The sequence below is a fragment of the Chiloscyllium punctatum genome, chromosome 38, assembly GCF_047496795.1.
Source record: "Chiloscyllium punctatum isolate Juve2018m chromosome 38, sChiPun1.3, whole genome shotgun sequence".
NCBI classification, from domain to species: domain Eukaryota; kingdom Metazoa; phylum Chordata; class Chondrichthyes; order Orectolobiformes; family Hemiscylliidae; genus Chiloscyllium; species Chiloscyllium punctatum.
The window spans coordinates 8,697,992-8,722,625 of record NC_092776.1 but is presented as its reverse complement, the minus strand read 5'-3'; the positions used below and the strand labels follow the sequence as shown (position 1 = coordinate 8,722,625).

Sequence of the window (24,634 nt, the reverse complement as noted above, 5' to 3'; positions counted from 1 at the left end):
GCTGTGAGGCAGCTAACCACTTAGCCACCATGTCTCGATATGAAAGAAGGATTAAAACCAAAAAAAAAAGATGATGGATATACCTTTAGCAGTTATGACAGATGCTGAGAATAACAGATGAATAAATGCAAGCAATGCTTGGTCAGAGGATGTATTAGGTATAACTCTACACATCATTTATACAATGAGTTGTCCTGAATAGAACAACAGGGTTTGAATATGATACACAACACACAAAAGGTCCAGAAGGAGGAGAGGTAGAAAGAAATGTACTGATCATAAGAAGCTTCTGCTCAGTAATTCATGCTTTGGTTGCAAAAGTATTCAAGTATGCTGTGTTGGATACTCCATGGATCTCCACAGTGTGTTCAGTGGCTTGGTTAACCCAAATTCTCTAAATAATAAAGATCCAAGTAAGGTTAAGGGATTTACCTGCTTCAGGTTTGGGGATCACAACACACTAAAGTCAATAAAAACAAGGTTATTCCATGCAAACTCTGAGGGGTAAGCCACTTCATCAGCCACTGTAGCATTCAGTGTAATTACCATTGTAAAGGTAAAGTGACCATAGTTCTACTCCATAATCAAAAAGGGAACTGGTGGTGAATTTAACCTGAAGGTATCTGCAACTCTGCTGTGGGGGTGGGGATGAGGTTGAGAAGGACAGTCTTTCATGGTCACCTCAGCCAGCAGTAGGAATTGACCCCTTGCTGTCGCTGTTATTTCTGTATTGTAAACCAGCTATCCAGCTAAAAGTCAAGTTGTCTTAGTCCTACCCAGACCATTGGGCCGCTCTCTCACAAGACAAGATGACCGGTGGTAGTTTAACCTAAGGGTCACCACACCTCAGGCAAGGGGAGATGTTGAGAAGACAGTTTTAGTTTTAAGCAGATGGTCTATTGAAAATGGCTCAGTGAACCTGGATATGGAACATGACAAAGGCAAAAGTGTTTGAGACATCAATGGATTTACAGTTATTGTATCCATTTAACAAGACCTAACTTCTTTAAACAAAATATTAAAGAAATGTCAATGGCATTAGGAGATACAAGCTTAAAGGAAAAAAAATGGCTAATTGTTTTAGAAATACAAATAGACAGTTTGACTGTCTATTTTTCACAGGTTAAAAATCCTGATACAAAATGCAGGGATGAAGAAAACTAAGTACACTAAACTTAAAAGAGTTCAGTGATAGCAGTGATAAATATAAAAGAAAAGAAAGACACTATAATGTTTTGTAATAAGTCTTCCATCAGCATTAAAGACATTGTATGAATGGGAGACATTGAATTTATGAGACAAAGAAACTTCATTGACATACCAACCAGATTTAGCGAATCCACAATAACATATGATATGGAAAGAAAAATGATTGTAGACCAGATGATGGATTGGGACTGGACTGAAGACATTGACTAAGTTCTTAACCGACAGTCATAGAAACCCTACAGTGTGGAGGCAGGTCATTTGACCCATGGAGTTCACACCAAATCTCCAAAGAGCACCCAGCCTCCGTACCCAATCCTGTAATTCCCATGGCTAATCCACCTAGCCTGCACATCCCTGGGGACTATAGACAATTTAGCATGGCCAATCCACCTAAAATGCATATCCTTGGACTGTGGGAGGAAACTGGAGCACTTGGAAGAAACCCACGCAGACACGAGGAGAATGTGCAAATTCCACACAGACAGTCACCAGAGGTGGAATCAAACTCAACTCCCCGGTGCTGTGAGGGAGCAGTGCTAACCACTAAGCCGTTGTGTCCTCCAGGGAGGCAGTTTGCCACCAATAACTTTAGAGATGCATCTGATAATTGCAGTAATAGACAGAACGGTGGAAAGTCCCTTTAAGAATGGAATTTGTGAAAGAAATAGACAATAGACAATAGACAATAGGTGCAGGGGTAGGCCATTCTGCCCTTCGAGCCTGCACCACGATTCAATATGACCATGGCTGATCATCCTTAATCAGTATCCTATTCCTGCCTTATCTCCATAACCCTTGATTCCACTATCCTTGAGAGCTCTATCCAACTCTTTCTTAAATGAATCCAGAGACTGGGCCTCCACTGCCCTCTGGGGCAGAGCGTTCCACACAGCCGCCACTGTCTGGGTAAAGAAGTTTCTCCTCATCTCTGCCCTAAATGGTCTACCCCGTATTTTTAAGCTGTGTCCTCTGGTTCGGCACTCACCCATCAGCGGAAACATGTTTCCTGCCTCCAGAGTGTCCAATCCTTTAATAATCTTATATGTCTCAATCAGATCCCCTCTCAGTCTTCTAAACTCAAGGGTATACAAGCCCAGTCGCTCCAGTCTTTCAGTGTAAGGTAATCCCTCCATTCCAGGCATTGACCTTGTGAACCTACGCTGCACTCCCTCAATAGCCAGAATGTCTTTCCTCAAATTTGGAGACCAGAACTTCACACAGTACTCCAAGTGTGGTCTCACCAGGGCCCTGTACAGCTGCAGAAGAATCTCTTTGCTTCTATACTCAATCCCGCTTGTTATAAAGGCCAGCATGCTATTAGCCTTCTTCACTACTTGCTGTACCTGCATGCTTACCTTCATTGACTGGTGTACAAGAACACCCAGATCTCTCTGTACTGCCCCTTTACCTAAATTGATTCCATTTAGGTAGTAATCTGCCTTCCTGTTCTTGCTACCAAAGTGGATAACCATACATTTATCCACATTAAACTGCATCTGCCATGCATCTGACCACTCACCTAACTTGTCCAGGTCACCCTGTAATCTCCTAACATCCTCATCACATTTCACCCTGCCACCCAGCTTAGTATCATCAGCAAATTTGCTAATGTTATTGCTAATACCATCTTCTATATCATTAACATATATTGTAAAAAGCTGCGGTCCCAGCACTGATCCCCACTGGTCACTGCCTGCCATTCCGAAATGGAGTCGTTTATCACTACTCTTTGTTTCCTATCAGCCAAACAACTTTCAGTCCAAGTTAGTACTTTGCCCCCAATACCATGCACCCTAATTTTGCTCACTAACATTCTATGTGGGACTTTATCAAAAGCTTTCTGAAAGTCCAGGTACACTACATCTACTGGATCTCCCTCGTCCATCTTCAGAGTTACATCCTCAAAAAATTCCAGAAGATTAGTCAAGCATGATTTCCCCTTCATAAATCCATGCTGACTCTGACATATCCTGTTACTACTATCCAGATGTATCGTAATTTCATCCTTTATAATAGACTCCAGCATCTTTCCCACCGCTGAGGTCAGACTAACTGGTCTATAATTTCCTGTTTTCTCTCTCCCACCTTTCTTAAAAAGTGGTACAACATTAGCCCACCCTCTAATCCGCAGGGACTGATCCCGAATCTATCAAACTCTGGAAAATAATTACCAGCACATCCACGATTTCTCGAGCCACCTCTTTAGTACCTTGGGATGTAGACCATCAGGCCCCAGGGACTTATCAACCTTCAGACCTAACAGTCTCTCCAACACCAATTCCTGGCAAATATAAATTCCCTTAAGTTCAGGTCCTTCAGCCACTGTTACCTCAGGGAGATTGCTTGTGTCTTCCCCAGTGAACACAGATCTGAAGTACCAATTCAATTCTTCTGCCATTCCTTTGTTCCCCGTAATATATTCCCCTGTTTCTGTCTTCAAGGGCCCAATTTTAGTCTTAGCCATTTTTTTGCCTTTCACATACCTAAAAAAATCTTTACTATCCTCCTTTATATTATTGGCCAGTTTACTTTCGTACGTCATTTTTTCTCTGCGTATTTCCTGCTTAGTAATCCTCTGTTGTTCTTTAAAAGCTTCCCAGGCCTCCATTTTCCCACTTATCTTTGCTATGTTATACTTTATCTCTTTTAACTTTATATGTTTCTTAACTTCCCTCGTCAGCCACGGCCACCCATGCCTAGGATCTTTCTTCCTTTTTGGAATGAACTGATCCTGCAACTTCTGCATTATACACAGAAATATCCGCCATTGTTCCTCCACTGTCATCCCTGCTAAAGTATTGCACCATTGAACTTTGGCCAACTCCTCTCTCATAGCTCCATAGTTCCCTATATTCAACAGAAATATTGTCACTTCCGATTGTACCCTCTCCCTCTCAAATTGCAGATTGAAGCTTATTGTATTATGGTCACTACTTCCCAATGGCTCCTTCACTTCGAGGTCCCTGATCAATTCTGGTTCATCGCACAATACCAGATCCAGAATTGCCTTCTCCCTGGTCGGTTCCAGCACCAGCTGGTCTAAGAATCCATCTCTGAGGCACTCCACAATGTCTCTTTCTTGAGGTCCAATACCATCCTGATTCTCCCAGTCTACCTGCATGTTTAAATCCCCCATTACAACTGTCGTAACGTCTTTGCGACAGGCCAATTTCAGCTCCTGATAAACTTACATCCGACATCCAGACTACTGTTTGGGGGCCTGTAGATAACTCCCAAGAGGGTCTTTTAACCCTTAGTATTTCTCAGCTCTATCCACACTGATTCCCTGATTCTAGGTCCCCCCGCGTAAGGGACTGAATATCATCCCTTACCAACATGGCCACCCCACCCCCTCTGCCCAACAGTCTGTCCTTACGATAGCACGTGTAGCCTTGAATATTCATTTCCCAGGCCCTGTCCATTGAAGCCACATCTCAGTTATCCCCACAATATCATATCTGCCAATTTCCAAAAGAGCGTCAAGCTCATCCATCTTATTTCTAATGCTTCGTGCATTCGTATATAGTATTTTTAATTTGTTACTGCCCTCACCTTTCCCATCAACTCCTTTTTTACTCAACATTACAGCATGATCCCTTTCTGAGTTTTCTGCCTCATTGATACAGTTGTCTTTCTTGACTTCCCTTGTTCTAACTTTCCCTCCAATTTCCTTCTTAAACATCCAGTTTGTCCCCTCCCCCCGCTACTTAGTTTAAACGCAGCTGTGTTGCAGTAGCAAACCTGCCTGCCAGAATGCTGGTCCCTAACCTATTAAGGTGCAGACTGTCTGTCTTGTAGAATTTATGACTACCACAAAACATACCCCAGTGATCCAAGAACTTAAATCACACAGTAATAGATGAGAAGCTTCATTAAACATTAGCAGAATCATCAAATTTCAGACTAATATCTGCTCTGCTGCAGGAAATCATAAAAGAGCATGTTTTGATGATCGAGGGCTACATATCAATTATTTTTTGGGTAAAAACTGCAAGTTTCTTTGTTAACAAATGGTCGTCTCCGAGCTGAGAAAGTATCTACAACTAGATCAATATTTTTCTGAGCAACTGAATGTCTTGAAAGCAGGGAGAAAGGTATTCTGTAAGGCTGAGATTTCAGACAAAAGGTTGGCAAGCCTTGTGATATCACATAAGGCCATCAAAAATGATCACATATAACTGGGGGGCACTGGCAGTGGGACAAGAGGGTTAAGACTGAGGAAGTCAATAAATTCTCTCTGCACAATAAAAGATATGTGCTTTGGCTTCAACATCTTCAAGTGGCTTGAAAACTATTAACATATCTGGTGTCTAGATTAATATCAGGTGGTCCATCTAGTTTTACTACGACGTTAGTTTTCCATAGAAGGTTAATACAACTGAGTGGATTGCTAAGTCATGTCAAATGGCAATTAAAAGTCGACCACATTGTAGTAGGTCCAGGCCTATGGATGGTAGATTTCCTTTTCTGAAGGACAGTAGGTGAACCTGAGTTCATGAGGTGAAGGACAGCAGAAGTGTTATCTACAGAAACACTAATGAACCGACTAACAGGATTGGCGATTCTTATTGCAATGTTCTCATGAGCTAATGTCTAATTTATATCTGCTAATATTGTTTTTGTAACAGGAAATGATTCTGGTATGACTCACAGGTTAGATGAGTTTAATGACTTCCTCATATCTTGAAAGTTTTTAAGATTCAATGACTCATCTATATGTAGTGCTGATTTCTATAGTTCAGGAGAGAGTCTATGTTGCACATATGTTGCACACATGATAGGACACAATGGGTTACCACAGAATGAGCTACAGAATCAACAAATCCATAGTCACATAGGTGAGTTATATAAAGCTAACTTCAGGATGTTTTTTTCTTCAGTAGAACATAAAATCTCACTGCACAACTATGCATGCAGATACATTAATTAAACTCAGTTAACTAAACTGAGGAAATCCCTGTTTTGAAGCAGCAACTTTGATGCCTGGCTTCCTAATGGTTGTTACAATGGCCTCGATCAATGTTAACTGAATACTAAGGAGCAGGAAGATACCAAGTTTTGGGCCTTCATTGATGTCTTGTGAGCTAATCCAAAGAGGTAATAGTAGGGACCCTGCAATCAGTCTAAACATTTCTGAGCTAGGCAAAGGGGGGACAAACTGTCGTGGGTTGGTTCTTTTCACTATTAGCTGACTCTTAATGGAACTGTGCCTTGAGTTTCTTTAGAAAGAGATGAAAACTTTATTTTCTGGTGTTTAATGAGGGTTGTCACACATAGAGTCATATAGCATTGAAAGAGATCCTTCGCTCCAACCTGTCATGCTGAACATAATCCCAAACTTAACTAGTCCCGCCTGCCTGCTCGTGGCCCATATCTCTCCAAATTTTTCCTATTCATATACTTATCCAAGTATCTCTTAAACATTGTGAACTATACCCACATCCATCACACCCTCAGGAGGTTTATTCCATACATGAACCACCCTCTGTGTAAAACATTTATCTTTCATGATTTATTGAAATCTCTCTCCTCTCACCTTAAAAATGTTTCCCCTAGCCTTGAAATCACCCCTCCTAGAGAAAAGACACTTAACATTAAACTCTATCAATACTTCTCATTATTTTATGAACTTCTATCAGGTCGCCTCCCAACCTTCTGTGCTCCAGTGAAAAAAGTCCTAGCCTATCCAGTCTTACTTTATAACTCTAACCTTCCATACCTGGCAACATCCTGGTAAATCTCCTCTGAACCCTCTCCAGCCTTAATAATAACCTTCCTAGAACTGGTTGACCAGAACTGGACACAGTACTCCAGAAGAGGCCTGACCAATGTCCTGTACAACCTCAACATGACTTCCCAATTCTTTCCAACGCCCCTCCCCCAAGTCCCTCCTCCCTACCTTTTATCTTAGCCTGTTGGACACACTTTCCTCATTCCTGAAGAAGGGCTCATGCCCGAAACGTCGATTCTCCTGTTCCTTGGATGCTGCCTGACCTGCTGTGCTTTTCCAGCAACACATTTTCACTTCCCAATTCTTTACTCAAAGGACTGAGCAATGAACACAAACGTGTCAAATGCCTTTTTAACCACTCTGTCTATATGTGACGCAAACTTTAAATAATCATCCCCAAGTTCCTCTGTTCTACAAGGCCCTACCATTAATTATATAAGCCCTACCCTTGTTTGTTGTATCAAAATGCAATACATCTGTTGTATGAAGGTAGATCACAGAATCATTAAATTGTTCTGACTGCAGCTATAGGGTGAGCACTATGAGGTATAAGTAAAAGCAAAGTAGCATTTGGGTTTTCTCCTATCTCCTGTTAGGACTTTCTAAAACTTGCCTTATCCAGGCTGAAGATTGCACGGAAAAGCCATTATGTAACACTTCAATGACAATCACTGCAGCAATCCAGTAAAACTATTATCTCCTCAGTTTCGATGGTATGGGGAGAAATTGCTCTAACTGTGCTTTCTATTGGGCTGCAGGTAAAAAATAATTTCCAGCCTTGTTGCCCTGTACCAAAACCCCTCCATGTTTTTTCAAAGTTCTTCCAGGTTACAGGTTAACTGCCAAAGTTGCTTTTAGGTACCCTGAAACACCTGTGGTGGGGCTTTATGCTTTTTTAAGGACTCACATCCCAAATGCTTCACTCAGTACTTTTGGATCATTGGTAGCTTAACCAGTAAATTTAAAAGGATTATTGGAGGTTACCAAAGAACAGGTCAATTTTTTTGTTTCTTTCACTTACCATAAAGTGAAACCAGTGGCATTTCCCTGCTGTGTCAGTCACCAGTTACACCACTATAATGTTATAGTGTATCTCTACCTGCCCCTTCCAGAGTTTACCTGCAGAATAGCATGTGCATCCAATTGCATCAGTGACACCTTTTTGGCATCTGCTGCTCACTGGTGTTGCAGAAACACAGCCTGTGACATCATTTGGAGCACCAACTCAGGCACTCAGTTTCACACACCCAATCCAAACCCACCATCCGCAATTCACTGTTTACTTGGCACAAAACTACATCCTCCAGTATATGTTCAAATCTCACAGGGAAGTGCTGAACTGAAATAAGTCGGTGAGGCTAGCATCCCAACACCAAGTCATCCTTTATTTCCATGTACACAGTACATGGATTCTGATCAGCTAGCTCTCAGCCAATCTCTACAGTGAGAAGAATCCCTGAGACCCCTGCATTTTTTTTGAGGGAACAAATGCCCTACTCCTTTTTTTTGCATGATACTTATAACTTGGAATGGATCCCATATTTGAGGAAATGTGTTCATTAATTTAATGGATTAGAGCAAGTTTGAGTGACAATGTTCAAAAGAAAATGCAAATCTATGGTATTTACAATTCAAAGATGCAAAGCCCATCTGCAGTTGGTATCCATCATTGATATCAATGACATGCAAACTTCTGTTTATCTTTTTTCTTTTTGTTTTCTTTCAGACTCCTGATTTTTTTTTCTTTTTTTCTTTTTTTCACTCCTGTTCTCTTTCTTTCTCCCCCAGCACCCATGTTGTGTGTGTGCAGGCCAGAGACTCCTGTTTTTTTTTCTTTTTCTTTCTTCTCTCAGATCAAATAGGATGTCCCACACTCGTATTCTTTTTTTTAAAATTACCCCCACACTACCACCTAACTGCGGTAGTGCTTATATTTTCCCCAGCACCCATGGTGTGTGTGTGCAGGTGTGAGACACAGTGAGAGACACAAGGTGCACAAATCTTTATTCAGTTTCCACCACCAGGAAGAAAGGAAACACCCGAGAGGCCAGTGACAAGCAGCACCCTTCACATCAAAGGGCAACGCTGTGTGGTCAAACCATGAAGGGGAGGGCAGGGGTTAAATCAAAGAGACTCCTGTTTTTTTTTCCTTTTTTTTCTTTTTCTTTCTTCTCTCAGATCAAACAGGATGTCTCACACTCATATTCTTTTTTTTAAAATTACCCCCACACTACCACCTAACTAGTGACTCCTGTTTTTTTTTTCTTTTTATTCTTAACTCCACAGAGGCCGATAACCCATCACAAAGTCACTCTATATTTATGCATGGGGAATCCTTGACACTGATCCAGCTCCCTCAGAGTCAGCTCTCAGAGTCAATAGAACCTTTGACACTCCTATTTGTTTTTTTTTCTTTTTTTTAACCCCACACTACTGCCTAACTGCGGTAGTGCTTATTTTTTCCCCAGCACCCATGTTGTGTGTGGACTCCTGTTTATTTATTTATTTTTTTTCTTTTTTTTTAACCCCCACACTACCGCCTCAGTGCGGTAGTGCTTATTTTTTCCCCAGCACCCATGTTGTGTGTGGACTCCTGTTTATTTTTTTTTTGTTCTTTTTTCTTTTTTTTTTCAGTGGACACCCGCGTGCTCCTTCTCCAAGGACACTCGGGCCTTGGACTCCTGTTTATTTTTTTTTTATTTTTTTTTTGTCACAGAAATGGTCCAATCTCTCCAAAAGGGAAGGAAACACTCAAGTGGCCAGTCACAACTCCAGGGTGTCAGTGGACACCCGCGTGCTCCTTCTCCAAGGACACCCAGGCTCTAATCTCATGCCCTGTTTCTTTTTTTTTTTCTTTTTTTTTCCAATTTTTTTTTTTTTAACCCCCCCACTACCGCCTAAGTGCGGTAGTGCTTATTTTTTCCCCAGGACCCATGTTGTGTGTGGACTCCTGTTTATTTTTTTTTTTGGTTCTTTTTTCTTTTTTTTTTCAGTGGACACCCGCGTGCTCCTTCTCCAAGGACACTCGGGCCTTGGACTCCTGTTTATATCTGTCAGCCAGAGATCCCTGATTGGGCCAGGTTAACAGACCCAATCAGGAGAACTCATACTCAATGAGATCCACCTGGCCAACCCCATTCCAATCATTACAAGAACATATAACTCTCTGAAATCAAGAGCCACTTAACCAAACTCTTACTTTGGCCAATGTTACAATCAGCACAGAGGCAGATGCCTGAGAAAATGTATTAAAACAGTTGCAGTGGAAAAATTGTTTTAGTTATTCCAGCAGGAGTGGGAGAAGCAATAATTAAAGTTCAAGGGAAGAAGGAATTTTCTTTACGGAGCTTTAATGTTCAGAAATAGCTTCTAAAACTTGTGAGCAATAGATTTTTGTTTTGTTTTATAGCTCAGAATCAGTAGGAGAACAATTTTATACAGGATTGCATTAAGAAATCAAAACAGGCAAGCAAATACAACAGCAGAACAACATAGATCTTACAGAGACAGAGACAGGAATGGAAAGGCACCGGACGTTGCATAGATCATTAATAATTTCTGAAGACAATGTGAAAGAAAGAAAATATTAAAACAAGAGAACAAAGACCCTGAATTGGATTGTTAAAACTGTAAAATAATTGTTTTGTCCACTTTTGTTTTCCTCTTATTCTTCTTCACTTGATTTTTTTATAACTGCAAAGACAAATGTCCCTCTTTATAGTCGAGCCCATAGCCCTGAAGGCACTAACTCTAAACAAGACAGAATTCCACCGATAGCTCTTGCTTGGTGATCTGGATCAAAAACAGGATTTGCTGGAGAAACGCAGCATCTGCGGGGAGAAAGTAGAGCTACGTTTCAAGTCCTGTGCCTCTCTATCAGAGGAAAAGGACACTTCTAAAAATGCTAAATTAACCGCCAAAAGTAAGGGAAGAAAGAATTAAAATAACTAACACTGGGGAAAATATATCATGAAAACAAATGTAGCTAAAAGCTGGCAAGCCCACTGAATCTAATGGGTTGATCCTAGAGTACAGAAGGTTATAGCTGCAGAGATAGTAGTACTGACAGTAAGTACCAAGAATCCTTAAACTTGACAAAAGACCCAGAGGAATGGAAAACTACAAATGTAACCCCCGTACTCAAAAGTGCAGGGAGACAACAACAGATAATTATAGGCCAGTTAGCTTAACATTTATTGCTGGGAAAATGTTAGAGTCTATGATAAAAAATGTAATGGTTGAGAATTTGTAAATGCATAATCAGGTAAAGGCACAATGACTTCAAGAAAGGGAAATCTTGTTGACAAAATTATTTGAATTTGTTGAGGAGTTAACAAGCAGCATTGACAAAAGTAATTTGTAGATGTCATATATTAGGATTTCTAAAAGCTCTTTGGTAAAGCTACATAAAGCTGCTTAATAAGGTAAGAACTTGTCAGGTAAGTATATCAGCATGGATAGAGAATGAGCTAACTTTTCAAAATCAGAAAGTTGGGATAAAGGAGGCATTTTCAGTCTGTTCCTTGTGGACTGCCACAGAGATCAGTGGTGGGCTTATAATTATTTTCAATATACATCAGTGGCTTGGATGGAAGACGTGAAGGTACCATTGCCAGATTGTAGATGACAGAAACATAGATGGGAAGGCAAATGCTGAGGATGATAGGAAGAGTCTTTAGAGGGGTACAGACAGGTTCAGTAAGTAGGCAAAAGCTTGACAAGTGGAATATAATGTGGGAACATGTGAGGTTATTTAGCAGGAGGGACAGAGGAACTGAGCATTATTTCATAAAGAAAGACTGCAGAATGATTTGTGGTCCTTGTACATGAACTACAAAAATAGGAGTTTAGTGGGTAATAGGGAAGGCACATGAAATGTTGGCCTTAATTTCAATGGGAATGGAATGTATAAAATAGAGAAAAACACAAAGAATGCTGGAAAAACTCAACAGGTCTGGCAGTATCTGTGGAGACAAAAGCAAAGTTAATATTTCAAGTCTGGTATGACCCTTCTTCAGACCAGCCAGACCTGCTCAGTTTCTTCAGCATCTCTGTGTTTGTTTGAGATTTCCAGCATCCATGGTATATTTTGCTTTTACCAAAATAGGACAGCTTTACTAAAACTATATAAGGTTCCAGTCAAACCATACCTAGAGAATGTGGATAGTTTGGTTCCCACCTCAAAGGAACAATGTATTGACATTGGTGGCAGTCCAGACAAGGTCCAGGTTGATCTGAGTATGGAGGGATTTTCTTCTGAGGACATGTTGAGTAGGTTAAGCCTGTACTCATTGTGGAAGAATGCAAGACAACCCTATTGAAATGTAGATGACACTTAGATAGTATGGGGCTTGGGAGGGTGTGGTGTTGTTTCGCAGATTGGATTCAGAACATTATTTCCCCTTGTGGGAGAGTTCAGGATCTGAGAGCATAATCTCAGAATAAGGGATCGCCTGTTTAAGACAGAGAAGAGATGAAGTTTTTTTTTGCACACAGGGGAGTGAATCTGTGGCATTCTTTACCACAGAGGGTTGTAGAGGCTTCAGTCATTAAGTATATTGAAGGCTGAGACAGACAGATTTTCAATCAGAAATTGTTGGAAATGCTCAGCGGGTCTGGTAGCATTTGTGGAGAGAAATCAGAGTTAACGTTTTGGGTCCAGTCACCCTTCCTCAGAACCCAAACACAAACAAATGCTGCCAAATCTGCTGAGCTTTTCCAGCAATTTGTGTTTTTGTTTCTGATTTCTAGCATCCACAGTCTTTTTGGATTTTATTTAGATTTTTAATCAGGAGAGGAATCAACGGCTACGGGGAAAGGACAGGACAGTGGAGTTGAGGATTGTCAGATCAAGCATGAGCACATTGAATGGCACAGCAGTCAATGGGCTGAATGGCCTGCTTCTGTTTCTACATATTATGGTTGCTTGTAAAATGTAGAAGTTAATATGGAATGACTAGGAATCAGTGCCATGTTCACTTTTCTCCTATTATTGATTCAGGGATTACTGAGGGAACATTGCAGTGATTCTGACTGTAGGCATTTTTAAGGTCAATGAACACAGCATAGATAATGACTGACCCTGTTTCCTTGCTCACCATTCACCTTCCATTTCACAATGGGCAGTGAGACCAAGCTGCCATTTACACATGTATTAGTGGGAATAAGGAAATAAGTTATGGGAAATAGTTCAAGGGGAGGAAATTTATTTTGCTTTCCCAGTTATGAACACTTGTTGACATCAAGACATCAAACTATATGAAACCAACATGAATGGAAAATGAAGGAGAAATCTAGGCTGAGAGAGAAAGAGAATTTTGTTTTATGTAGAGAAACCTTGAAAAAGATGTTTTGTCTTTGGAGTCTCTGGACATATATACCCTGCAGTATAATAATTTCTATTGATGTTGAGGAGTCACACTGTGAACTACTGCAGTGATTTCCAACTGATGTGGGAAGTGCATTCCAACTGGGAATTGATGGGGACCGCCTGAGTGTGCTGTGAAATTTTGTACATAGGGAAGGAAATTCAATATTGCTTCTGTAACTAGTTAAACCAAGATTAAACTTAAATTCGTGAAAGCTAAAAGTCAAATTAAAAGTAAGGTTTTTTTTTGATTCTAAAGCACATGAATGTTCTAAATGCAGGGGGCTATGGGCAAAATTGGGATCTCCTGACAGTTTAAACAAGTGAATAAGCGATGGTGATCGTACACTTTTGTGTTGAAATGAGACAAAACAAGCTAATGACAAGAGGGAGCAGTTGTCAGTGGAACAAACCTTGCAGATTGCTCTTTCATCAATTTCTTCTGGATCAAAAAGATCTTCACAAACCATCAAGCCCAAGGCTTCCCACTAGCCCAGGAAATTTCAATTTACTCCACTTTTCATTTTTCTCTGATCTATTGAATTTTAATTATGTATTGGTTCAGTGCAGTGTGTGGCACAACTGAATAGTAAGAAATAGTTGAGTTGAGCCAGATTTTTGAATGTGTCATCACGAAATGCACTTTAGCTTGTTACATGCACAGTGTACCAAACCTCTCTGGTGAGACTGTAACCACAGTAAATGCGAGTAGATGTGACATTCATGAGCAATCCATTCAGCTGAAAAAATAAAGTGGGTATGCCACAGAATTGTTTGTCTCATGGAAGTGTGTCTTGTAACCGAAAAGGTTGAGTTCCAGCACAGAAAGCTGCAGGAGCGTTGTAGCGTCCAGCAAGCGGCGCTGCTGAAAGCATTTTGACTTGGAGAAACGAGAATAGATACAAGCAAAATCACCGAGACTCAAATGACACAGAACGTTCTGACAAGCAACAACATGTTGCATTTATATTGCACTTTGGACATAATAAAACTTCCCCAAGGCACTATATTAAATATTGACACTGGGCTCCATAAGGTGAGCAAAAACTTGGTCACAGGGGTAGATTTTAAGAAACATCATAAGGGAGGGGGCTGTGAGCTTTTGAGAGGGAACTTCGGGGTTTGTGGTTTTTGACAACTGAAGTTATGCCCACCAGTCATGCGAAGTCATTCAACTCGTGACTGATCAAGGGGCTAGTGTCGGAAGAATGGAGCTATTGCAGGTCTTTGTGAGTTTGGGGGCTTGGGACAAAGCCATGGAGAGATTAAAAGGAAAAGCTCGAGAATGTTAAAACGGAGGCTTTACTTAACTTGGAGTCAATGCAGATCAGTGAGTACACGGGGATGGTGAGTGGCTGGGTTTTGGTGCGAGTTAGGGCACAGAGACCGATATTTTTATTGGCATCAACTTTATGGAGGGTAGGGTGGGGGAGATCAGCCATGGAATAGTCAACTCTGGAAGTAAGGAAGGTACAGTAAAGAGGTTCAGCAGCAGATGTGCTGAGATAGAGACAACGCCGAGCTATATATATTACGGAGATAGGAAGAGTTGGTCTTAGAACTGGCATGTTGAAAATAGACCTGAGATGCCTTAAGTCACAAAACACAAAGCTCATCCAAAACACAGAACAAAACTAAATAGGAAGAGAACAGTTGTAAAGGTCAACAAAACCCGAAATATCGACTGACAACCCGCCCGCCTCAAAAACACATTGGCCCAAAAACACAAGGGTGACCAAAGCACAGAAAGGGTTCAGTGAAACCAGGGATTGAAGCCCACGAAGAAAGATTGAACCGTTCATATCAAGGATAAACCAGCATCATCTCTTTAAAACCAAGAGAGATGTAGGCTTATTTCCCAGCGACCTGAAACGGTTCTGTGGTGGGGAAATGAATTCAGACGGGGTTATTCTCCAAGACGGCATGATTCAATCTAACACGACTCAACAGGAAATCAGAGTCTGCCCAGAAGTTAAACATAACCGCCAGCCCCCCCCCCCCCCCCCCCCAAAAGGAAGCAAAAATACAGCAAACCATCAAGTCCCAGTTTTAGACTATACACCAGTTATTAACAATGAATGAGAAGGTAGCACTGTCCCGCTCCATCAAGTGTTTGGGGCAATAGAAACAACCACAGAAATTGCTGGAGAAACTCGGCAGCACTGGCAGCATCTGTGAAGAGGGAGGAGGTGGGGTGGGGGCAGAGTTAATGTGTCCAGTAACCCTTCAGCAGAACCCTTCACAATGTTAGCTCTTTCCACAGGTGCTGCCAGACCCTGCTGAGTTTCTCCAGCAATTTCTGTGTTACGTTCAGATTTCCAGCCTCCGCAGTTCTTTGTTTGATTTTATATGTTGGGGCATTGGGTTTGGTGAAGAGGACACCTGGACTCACTTGGTAAAAATCAGACCTATTGGGACCTCAGCGATCATTTAAAACTCCCCGATGGGCTGGTTTAGTACCAGTTTCCCTGGGGGCATTCTGCCGTGCTCTTTATTTGGCGACGAATTCAGGATAACTGGTCTGCGTGGACGAGTTGGAGCGAAGGGTCTGTTACCGTGCTGTACATCTCTATGACTCTTGTTCATTTGAAAATAGCAGGATGTCATTGAATTAAACGAATAGTAGCAGCAGCATGTGTGTGACTCTGACTCTGTTAAGTCAGATTCAGGGTTTGGAAAAGGAACAGTTGATCACAAAATTTCAATAAAGCTTAGTTTTGGTAGGCCCTATTTCCAGGATTTGATTTGCCCCCCTCCCCTCCTCTGGGGTAGGGTTGGCGATTATGTTGAGGAGAAAGCGGATGGGGGTCGGGGGGAGCTTTTAACTGTAGACTGATGCTGCTAGCACCAGCGAGACAATATCTCTGGTCAGAGTCAGTGCTGGTGGAGGCTCATCTTGAGGTGGGTGGGGGAGTCGGGGGGAGTGGGGGGGGGGGGGGGGGGGTCGTGCTACTGGAGGAGGCTGCTCGAGATAGTGTGGTGGGGGTGGGGGGGAGGCGTGGAACTGTAAAACACGCCATCAAAACATTGTAAACCACACACACACACATACACACACACACAGGCAAGATCAAGAAATAATTCCGTTCCATCTGCCGTGCATTGGGGGATTTTGATTCGATGTGATTGAATCTCACTCTCACATCCAGCACCCCCTCCTCCCTCTCTCCTACTCTCTCTCTCTCTCTCTCTCTCTCTCAATCTCTCTACAACAAGGATGCCCAGAGTTTTACCTCTCAGTCAGCACCGCAGTCTCCCTGGGATCTTGCCAGTCTTGTGTTGCCTCGCATCTATCCCGATCCTCGCCCACCTCTCGGTCGACACCCGAATGGGAGAGCGGAAAGCGGCGGGGAGAGGGGCCAGGGGTCAGCCGAGAGACACCAGGACACTGATCCTGCTGGATGTGAACATCAGGAGCTCGGTTCGGACCGTGAGCGAGAACTTTCTGTCAATTCAAATAGATCCCGCCGTGGTGCATAATGGCTGGATCGACTTCTTAAGGTAAAAATGCTGGGAGCAGAGTGACACGGGTTAATGTGCCTCCTGAAATCTGGCTTCTTTTCCCTCTCGGGTTAATAACGTGAAATCGAGACGCTTTCATTTCCATTCGTTTCAATTTCTTTGTTTAATTTCAAAAGCGCGCGTTATCAAAAGCGGCCTGAAACTGATTGAGAATTCCACCCCCCCCCCACCCCCCCAACCTCCTTTTTCAATTAAAACTGAACAATACCATCATTTCACTTCTGTACAATTGACGTGGCGTATTTCATGTCCAATCTCGGCTGATCAAAGGGCAGTTTTATGGTCTGTTATATTCGGAGAAATGTAACTGTTCAAGTCAGCTCTAAATGTTTGGGCAAGATCTGAAAGAATTTTTTAAAAACCCGCAACATTTTAACCTGTTGCTGCTATTTGTAAAACAAATGCAACTTATTCAAGAAAAGTTCTGCTCGTTCCACAGAGGGACCGAAATGTATTTTGTTTTCGTATCAACAAAATGCAGTTTCTGAAGTTATCCCGAGTATGTTTGGGACATAAGTGTTAAAACGATGCTCAGTCATTTGCGCGCGGAATCGAAAAAAATAAATCATCTCCAAAGATCAGCACCAACTTGTATTTCTTCCCTTTATTTGAAAATTAAGACTAAATAAGGCAGAGGAAAGAAATGTCGAAGATCGTCAGACCAACAATTTTGACAAATCTTCGTGGTAAATCTGGGGGGGTTGAACGTTTCTCTCTGGTTCTCTTGGGTTTCGGTTTGGTGAATTTCGATTACAGACACACACACTGAAAGCAGTTTAGTGACATGTTAAAGACACTGCCTGTGAGATTGATTGGGACCACTTAGTATTAAAACCGAAATCATGTATATACTTAAAAAAAATAAGAAATCAAATTGTCGTTAACATTCCAGGTGCGGTCAGCTCGGTTCTGAGGGTCACCGGACCCGAACCGGTCAGTCTGATTTCACTCTGCAGACCTGCCGAGCTTTTCCAGCGACTTTCTGATCTCCAGCATCCGCAGTTCTTTCGGTTTTTCGAAACCAAGTTGTGGTTGAAAACCCAATGGAACGCTGGCAATCTGACATGTAGAAATAAGTCGGAAAGAGTTTTTTTGCTGGACCCGAAAAGTTAACTCTCCCTCTGCAGATGACGCCGGATTCCCTGGCACTTTCTGCTGGTGTTTACTTATTTGCTGAGTGCGAGAGTCCCATGTGCTACAATTTCTTCTTGGTTTAGCATTTCGATTTACAGCCAGCCAGTCTGAGTTTCCATGCCGCCGATATTTCGGCTCTGTGACTGGCCGTGTCTATATCCACTAAATGTAGCAGCTTAAAGCGTTCTGGATACAAAGGTTGGTCGACCTCATGCATTACTCTCACTGTGTCAAACGGTTTTAAAAAGACGAGGGAGGAAAGAATTTCAGTGTCTCTTGGTGAAGGGGAGATCAACAAACCATTTAGTAGTAAATAAACCCGAAAAACAGCCACTTTATGAAGTTTGGCCGCTGAAACTTGCAATCTTTATAATCCGAATCCAAAGGCCTTACTATAAACAACCCCGAAGCATTTTACCCGGGAGTGTTCAAATTAACACTGCAAAAACAAAGTGAGGAGAGTTTTAAGACAAGGAAAGAAAGCTAGTAAATTTTAAATGCAGATGCTATTTAAGAATCGCAGGCAAACAAAACCAGAAATTGCTGGAAAAGCTCGGCACCGTTTTGAGGGAGAAAGCTGGTCGTTTTGGAATGCAGCAACTTTTAAGAATCACAGCAAAACCAGAAATTGCTGGAAAAGCTCGGCACCGTTTTGAGGGAGAGAGAGAGCTGATAGTTTGCTGAGATTTTCCAACAAGTTCTCTGTTTGCTGTGATTCTTAAAAGATGCTGCATTCCAAAACTGCCAGCTCTTTCTCTCTCAAAACGATGCTATGCTTTTCCAGGCACGTTCTTTCGGTGTGAGCTGTAGGTTACTAATCACAGAAAGGACCGATGCTTAAATACAAAACTCAAAGGACTGCGGATGCTGGAAATCAGAATCAAAAACAGAAATTGCTGAATAGGCTCAGCATCGTTTTGAGAGAGAGGGAGAGAGATGGCGGTTTGCTGAGATTTTCCAACAATTTCTGTCTTTGGTTCTGATTTCCAGCTTCCTCAGGCGTTTGGGTTTTGTATTTAAGCATCGGTCCTTTCTGTGATTAGTGCCCGTGCTGAGGTCGATATTGCAGGGAGGGAGAAAAGGTTTAATGTTATTCGAAAGGCAGCAAACGCCCTGAATCTGATGTGTGTGATTTCAGCTCCAAAAGGCTGGTAACGTTGGCTCGAGGTTTGGCCCCTGCCTTCCTGTGGTTCGGTGGCAAAAGGACGGATTTTCTACAGTTCCAGAATCATCGGAATCTGGCGAAGCACCGGGGAGAACTGGGGCCAGATTACTACCTTAAAAACTACGAAGATGGTAGTTACATTTTTCTGATAGCTCGTGCGTTATGGAACTGACGCTGACACGGCGCCCGATATAAAGTATCTTTTTAACAATTGGTGCAATTAAATACGAAAATAAATGTATCAAATATGCTTCAGGGATTTGACATTAATTGTATTTGAAGGGTTTATAATAATTGATTGTTGTTAGATAATTTGATGTTGTATAACTTAGATGTTGCCAATCTAAAATCTTTCTATATCATATTGCTGTATGCACTCTGTCTAAAATTCCTAACCATTAAATAATAGCTTATGTGATAATTAATATCATAATTTCACGTACATTCGTTGCGTGCCCAAATACTTCTGCTAAATCTATAGTTGCAATGACAAATCGCCCCATGTTAGGCGTCATTTTCTGTACGAAATGTACCTCTTTAAAAACAAAGACACAAATTGCCGGAGAAACTCAGCAGGTCTGGCAGCATCGGCTGACAGAGAGAGAGAGAGAGAGAGCAGAGTTAATGTTTCGGAACCAAAATCAAAAATTGCTGGAGCAACTCAGTAGTTCTGCCAATGTCTGTGCAGAGAAATCAAAGTTAACATTTCGGCTCCGGGGGCCCTTCCCCAGAACAGACACTTCTTCAGTCGATCTGTCTTTGTTTCAGATCTTCAACACTCGCAGTCATTTGTTATATTTTAGTGTTAATTTTGCAAGAATCAAAGGGATTATTTATTTGTGGCGGGAGCGTAATCGTCTCAGATTTGAGTGTTCAATTACCACGGGATGGGGGGGGGGGGGGGGGGGTTTCGCACAGAAACGACTTTTAATGTAAAACATATTGAAATGCCTGGGTTCTGTGGCTGCTGGAGACTAAAGGATGGGGAGAAACGAGAAGATTTGGAGTGGCGATCTGGGCAGGATCTTCACCCCTTTTTAAACCCCTTTCTCTCTTGTTACATTTCAGACATTGTCCGGAGTGACATCGCTTTGGACAAGCAGAAAGGCTGTAAGATCGCCCAACATCCGGATATCATGCTGGAGCTCCAGAGGGAGAAGGCCTCGCAGGTGCAGATGGCTCTGACAAAAGAACAATTTTCCAACACCTACAGCAACATCACATTAACAGGTAGGAAGATCAAACCGGGCCCGAACTGGGATAGTGGGAGAGATAGGCCGTTCTTTTGCACGAAATCAGAAATTGCTGGAAAAACTCAGCAGGGTCTGTCAGCGTCTGTGGGAGAGGGAAAGCAGAGTTAAACGTTTCAGGTCCAGTGACCCTTCTTCCTTTGAACGGTTGTACTCAGACAGGGTTTGGTTAGTCCACTTGTTAATATTCGTTTTACCTTTTATGCAGCATTTCGATATTCTGGCGCCAATTGTATTAGTGTCAGACAAACACCCTCTTCTTATCGACTTTAGTGATACAGGAAGTAAAAGCGCACTTTAAAAACACAGCAAAACAAAAAAAAAACCCTGCAGATACTGCAGGTCTGAAAATAAGAACAGAAAGTGCTGGGCAAACTCAGCAGCTCTGCCAGTATCTGTGGAGAGAGAAACAGAGTTAACGTTTTCAGTCTGATATCCCTCTTCCTGGGAAAGTTAACCCAACCGTAAAGGCCACTAGACCAAACGGATGGTTTGAACGAATGGTCACAAATTAAATCAAGCTGAAAGCTGCGAATGACCAATTTGGCTTTCAATATTTCACAGATTCTTGTGAGGAAATTGTGTGGAAAATGCAATATTTTAAATGCGAAGGAATTCCATGCATCGATTTTGCATTTAACAAAGCTTGCGGGAATATACACACTGTACTGTACAGTTGGTGGTAGCATCCTTGATGCATATGCAGAACTATTTACATACAGTATGGCAGTTGCCGCAGTATATTTGTTGCTCCTGTTGCTTGGAGTATACCTATTGCCTGTAATATACCTGTTGCCTGCAGTATATCTATTGTTACCTGGAGTATATCTGTTCCCACTAATGCTGCTGAATACCTGTTGCTCCTGTTACCTGGAGTATACCTGCTGCCTGGAATATTCCTGTTGCTTGGAGTATATCTGTTCCCACCATTGCTGCAGTATATCTGTTGCTTGTAGTAAGTATATTGCCTCGGGTATACCTATCGCCTGGAGTTTATTTGTTGTCCAATGTATACCTATAGCATATATTGAAATAACTGCAGAGAGTGTACTAGTTGCCTGCAGTTAATCAGTTGCATGTATTGCACATCTTGAATGTGGTGTATTGGTGATATGGATTTGAAATAGTCGCATGGATAGTATTAATTGCTACACCAGAACTGGTGTATTGTACCAGTTGCACACGAGCCCAGTGAGTGGCGAGAACAGCAATGAGTTTTGTTTTGAACTGACCCATCAATTGCTTTTCTCCTAATGAATTCATTTTTAAATAGCTGATTGTAGTTTGTTAGTGACTGGGAAATCTGTTACCCATTTGTATTAACTACAAGTGCTGGCAATTCAGATTTACAGAAAAATATGTGTGTGTGAACTAACGTTAGTGTTGTTGACTGGGAATTCCATTTTAACCTAAAAGCAAAACTATTAATGACACTGTAAGCTGTTACTCTCATGTGTAGGCAAATATTCTTAGCACATTAAACCTTGCCTCAAATGGTCATGGATCTGATTTGTATTAATCTGAGAATGTTGCTTTAGACGGAGAATTGTGCATCCAATTGATATTTGTAAACATTTCATGGTGGGTACACTGGGAAGTATTGCTGACTACAGAATGCACTGAGGTGCAAGCTTGGCGACATTGGCAGAGCTTTACCAGCCAGATGACCACCATGTAACATTGGAAGAAAGCAGTGTACTGAGGTTAAAAAGCATTGAGCAGTTATATTTAAATGATGTACTCAGAGGTCAGGGGATATAATATTGCAGTTTCAAAAATGCAACTAAATCTTCATATTGAGTGAATTTGAGTTGGAGCGTCTACCCTCACTTTGCACCTGGACCCAGGTGGGAACCTCTTATGAGTTATTGTGTATAAATGAAGGCCTCAATTCATTTGACATTGACATGAAAGTAGTTGATATCATAACACAATAAGAGATGATTTTTGAAACCCGACTGTTGTTGCCCTGATACCTTTTGAGAAGTAGGTACCAGATGTTTTAAAAGGAACTCTATTGAATATAATTTCTAATCAATCCATTTGGGGTGTTATTACACACCTGTGGAGCAGGTGGGACTTGAACCTAGTCTCCTGACTCAGAAATAGGGACGCAATCACTTCACCCTACCAGCCTCTAGGAATTAGGTTACGATCATTGTTGAACAACTTGTGTTATGACATGTACACAGTCACTTATTTTGCCACCACTTATATAATTATTTCTTCAGCCATTTCTTCAATGGCTTCAATGTTCTGATGGGGTCATGCAGCACATTATTACTCCTATGACAACAGCATCATGTGCACATACACATGATTCTGGAAATGAGAACAAACAACAACAGAAAGTACTCGAGAAACTCAGCAGGTCTGGCAGCATCTGAGGAGAGAGAGCAAAACACTGTTAATGTTTCAAAGCCCAATCACCCTTCGTCAGTTTGTTTATTTCAGGTCTCCAGCATCCATAGTTCTTTTTTTTATTCAGAAATGGGAAAATTGGTTGCATTTTTATTTAAATCACAGGCACTATTTGTGAGAGACAGAAAGAGAAAGAGTTATTAATGTTTGCATTGCTATCGTATTACTAACTTCAACCTTGCTAAAACAAGCATTGTGCACCATCTGTTTAAACACAATTTTTTACTGGACAAGGGTATCAAAGGATATACAGAAAAGGCAGGTGGATGGATGTTGGTTGCTTGTAGTCCCACTGATTTGCTGGACAGGTTTTCAGAAACTGAATGACTAACCCCTGTTCTCATATTCCTTTATACAGCTTTCTGGCATTTGAAATCTGAAAGATTTTTGATGTGAGCTACAAGTTGATTATCCGGGAACAACTTTTTTCACCTTAAGATTAGCTTCAACCCCTATATTGGCGCCAATGTGTACTGCCAGTTATGGCTGCCTCTTTTAAGTTGTCTTGGGATCTGAAGTCAAAGCTCAACTTCAGTAAATACCAAATTCCTTATATCGTAGAGAATCAGGAATTGCTTCTCAGCAGCTAGAAACACTGAATATATTTGTAAAATTGCAATGCTGAGCTCTCACTTTGTATTTCAGTCATCTTCAACTCTGATTCTATATATTGTAATAGGCAATTTATTTCTCTTTTTTTTAAATTCCTATCCACTTCTGTTGACCTTAACTCTTTAAAACAGGTGCTCACTGGCATAATAACTCACAGTAATTCATTATTCAGTGAAATCCGGTTATCAATATCTGCTACGAACACATCATTGATGTTTCTATTTGCTTTCAAGCAGTTAAATGTAAATAGACTGGGAATAGAACCAAACAATGAGCATAGCACATCTCAAATTAAAATGAGGAACTTAGGTTTAAATTGAACCCAGGTTATTGGGTTCAAAATACACTCTATCTACTGCCTGGAGGGCTCCCATATGTAATGAATAATGGACAGAATTGTCCCATTCATAATGGCATGGATTCACAATTCAAAACTATAATTCACAATAATTCAGAATAAAATTGTTAATATCACCCAAAAAAGTTTACTAATTGGATGGAATTTGGAACATGTAACACTGGTGCAGTGGGGCATCGAGAACCAGTCAATGAAGTATTGAGTTTAACAAAGCAAACCCACTTCATTGATAACCCATCCATGACCTGAAATATTAACTGCTTTCCCCACAGATACAACATGCTTTTGCTATCACAGGGGGCTGGTTACCTCAGTTGGTTGTAGGATTGGCTTGTAATGTAAAGTAGTACCAACAGCGCAGGTTCAATTCCTGCATCAGCTGAGGTTACCAGAATGTCCCACCTTCTCAACCTTGCCCCCTTGCTAGTGGTGTGGTGACCCTCAGATTAAACTCACTGTACTTGAGCTCACTTTAACAAGAGAGTGAGACTATGGTGACGTTATGCCATCTCTCTAATACACTGTAGCAACTTCCCAAAGCTTCTTTGAAGACCTCCAAGCCCATGAGCACTACCACCAAAAACAGCAAGAGCTGTAGGTGTATGTGAACCATTACTTCCTCCACATCTACCTCCCAGTCATTATCCTGACATTGAAAATGCATCAACATTCTGTGCCAAAAGAACCAGAATCCTGTAAGTAACCAGAGAAATTAAACATCAGAGGCTGCAATATTTAAGTAGGCAGCTTGGCTCCATCTTCTGAAGGGTACTTTGGGATGGGCATTAAAAGCTGTGCCAAGGAGCTGCTTGATGCTGAAATCTGTTGCTGAGAAGAAAGTTATTTCATTCTCAGTGAAATGTCC

General features: G+C 41.5%; 1 protein-coding gene across 4 annotated transcripts in view; it reads left to right on the top strand.

Annotated features, from left to right (window-relative positions):
- The first annotated feature begins 14,622 nt into the window (after positions 1 to 14,622).
- The window catches only part of hpse2 (heparanase 2), a 346,963-nt gene continuing 336,951 nt past the window's right edge, over positions 14,623 to 24,634 (top strand). For 2 of the 4 annotated variants that reach the window (XM_072557116.1, XM_072557113.1), the window contains exons 1-3: positions 16,365 to 16,808; positions 19,102 to 19,259; positions 20,197 to 20,358. In XM_072557116.1, the coding sequence (XP_072413217.1) occupies positions 16,525 to 16,808; positions 19,102 to 19,259; positions 20,197 to 20,358 (604 nt within the window). In that variant the 5' untranslated portion in view covers positions 16,365 to 16,524. The other 2 variants (XM_072557115.1, XM_072557114.1) reach the window with 2 other exon arrangements.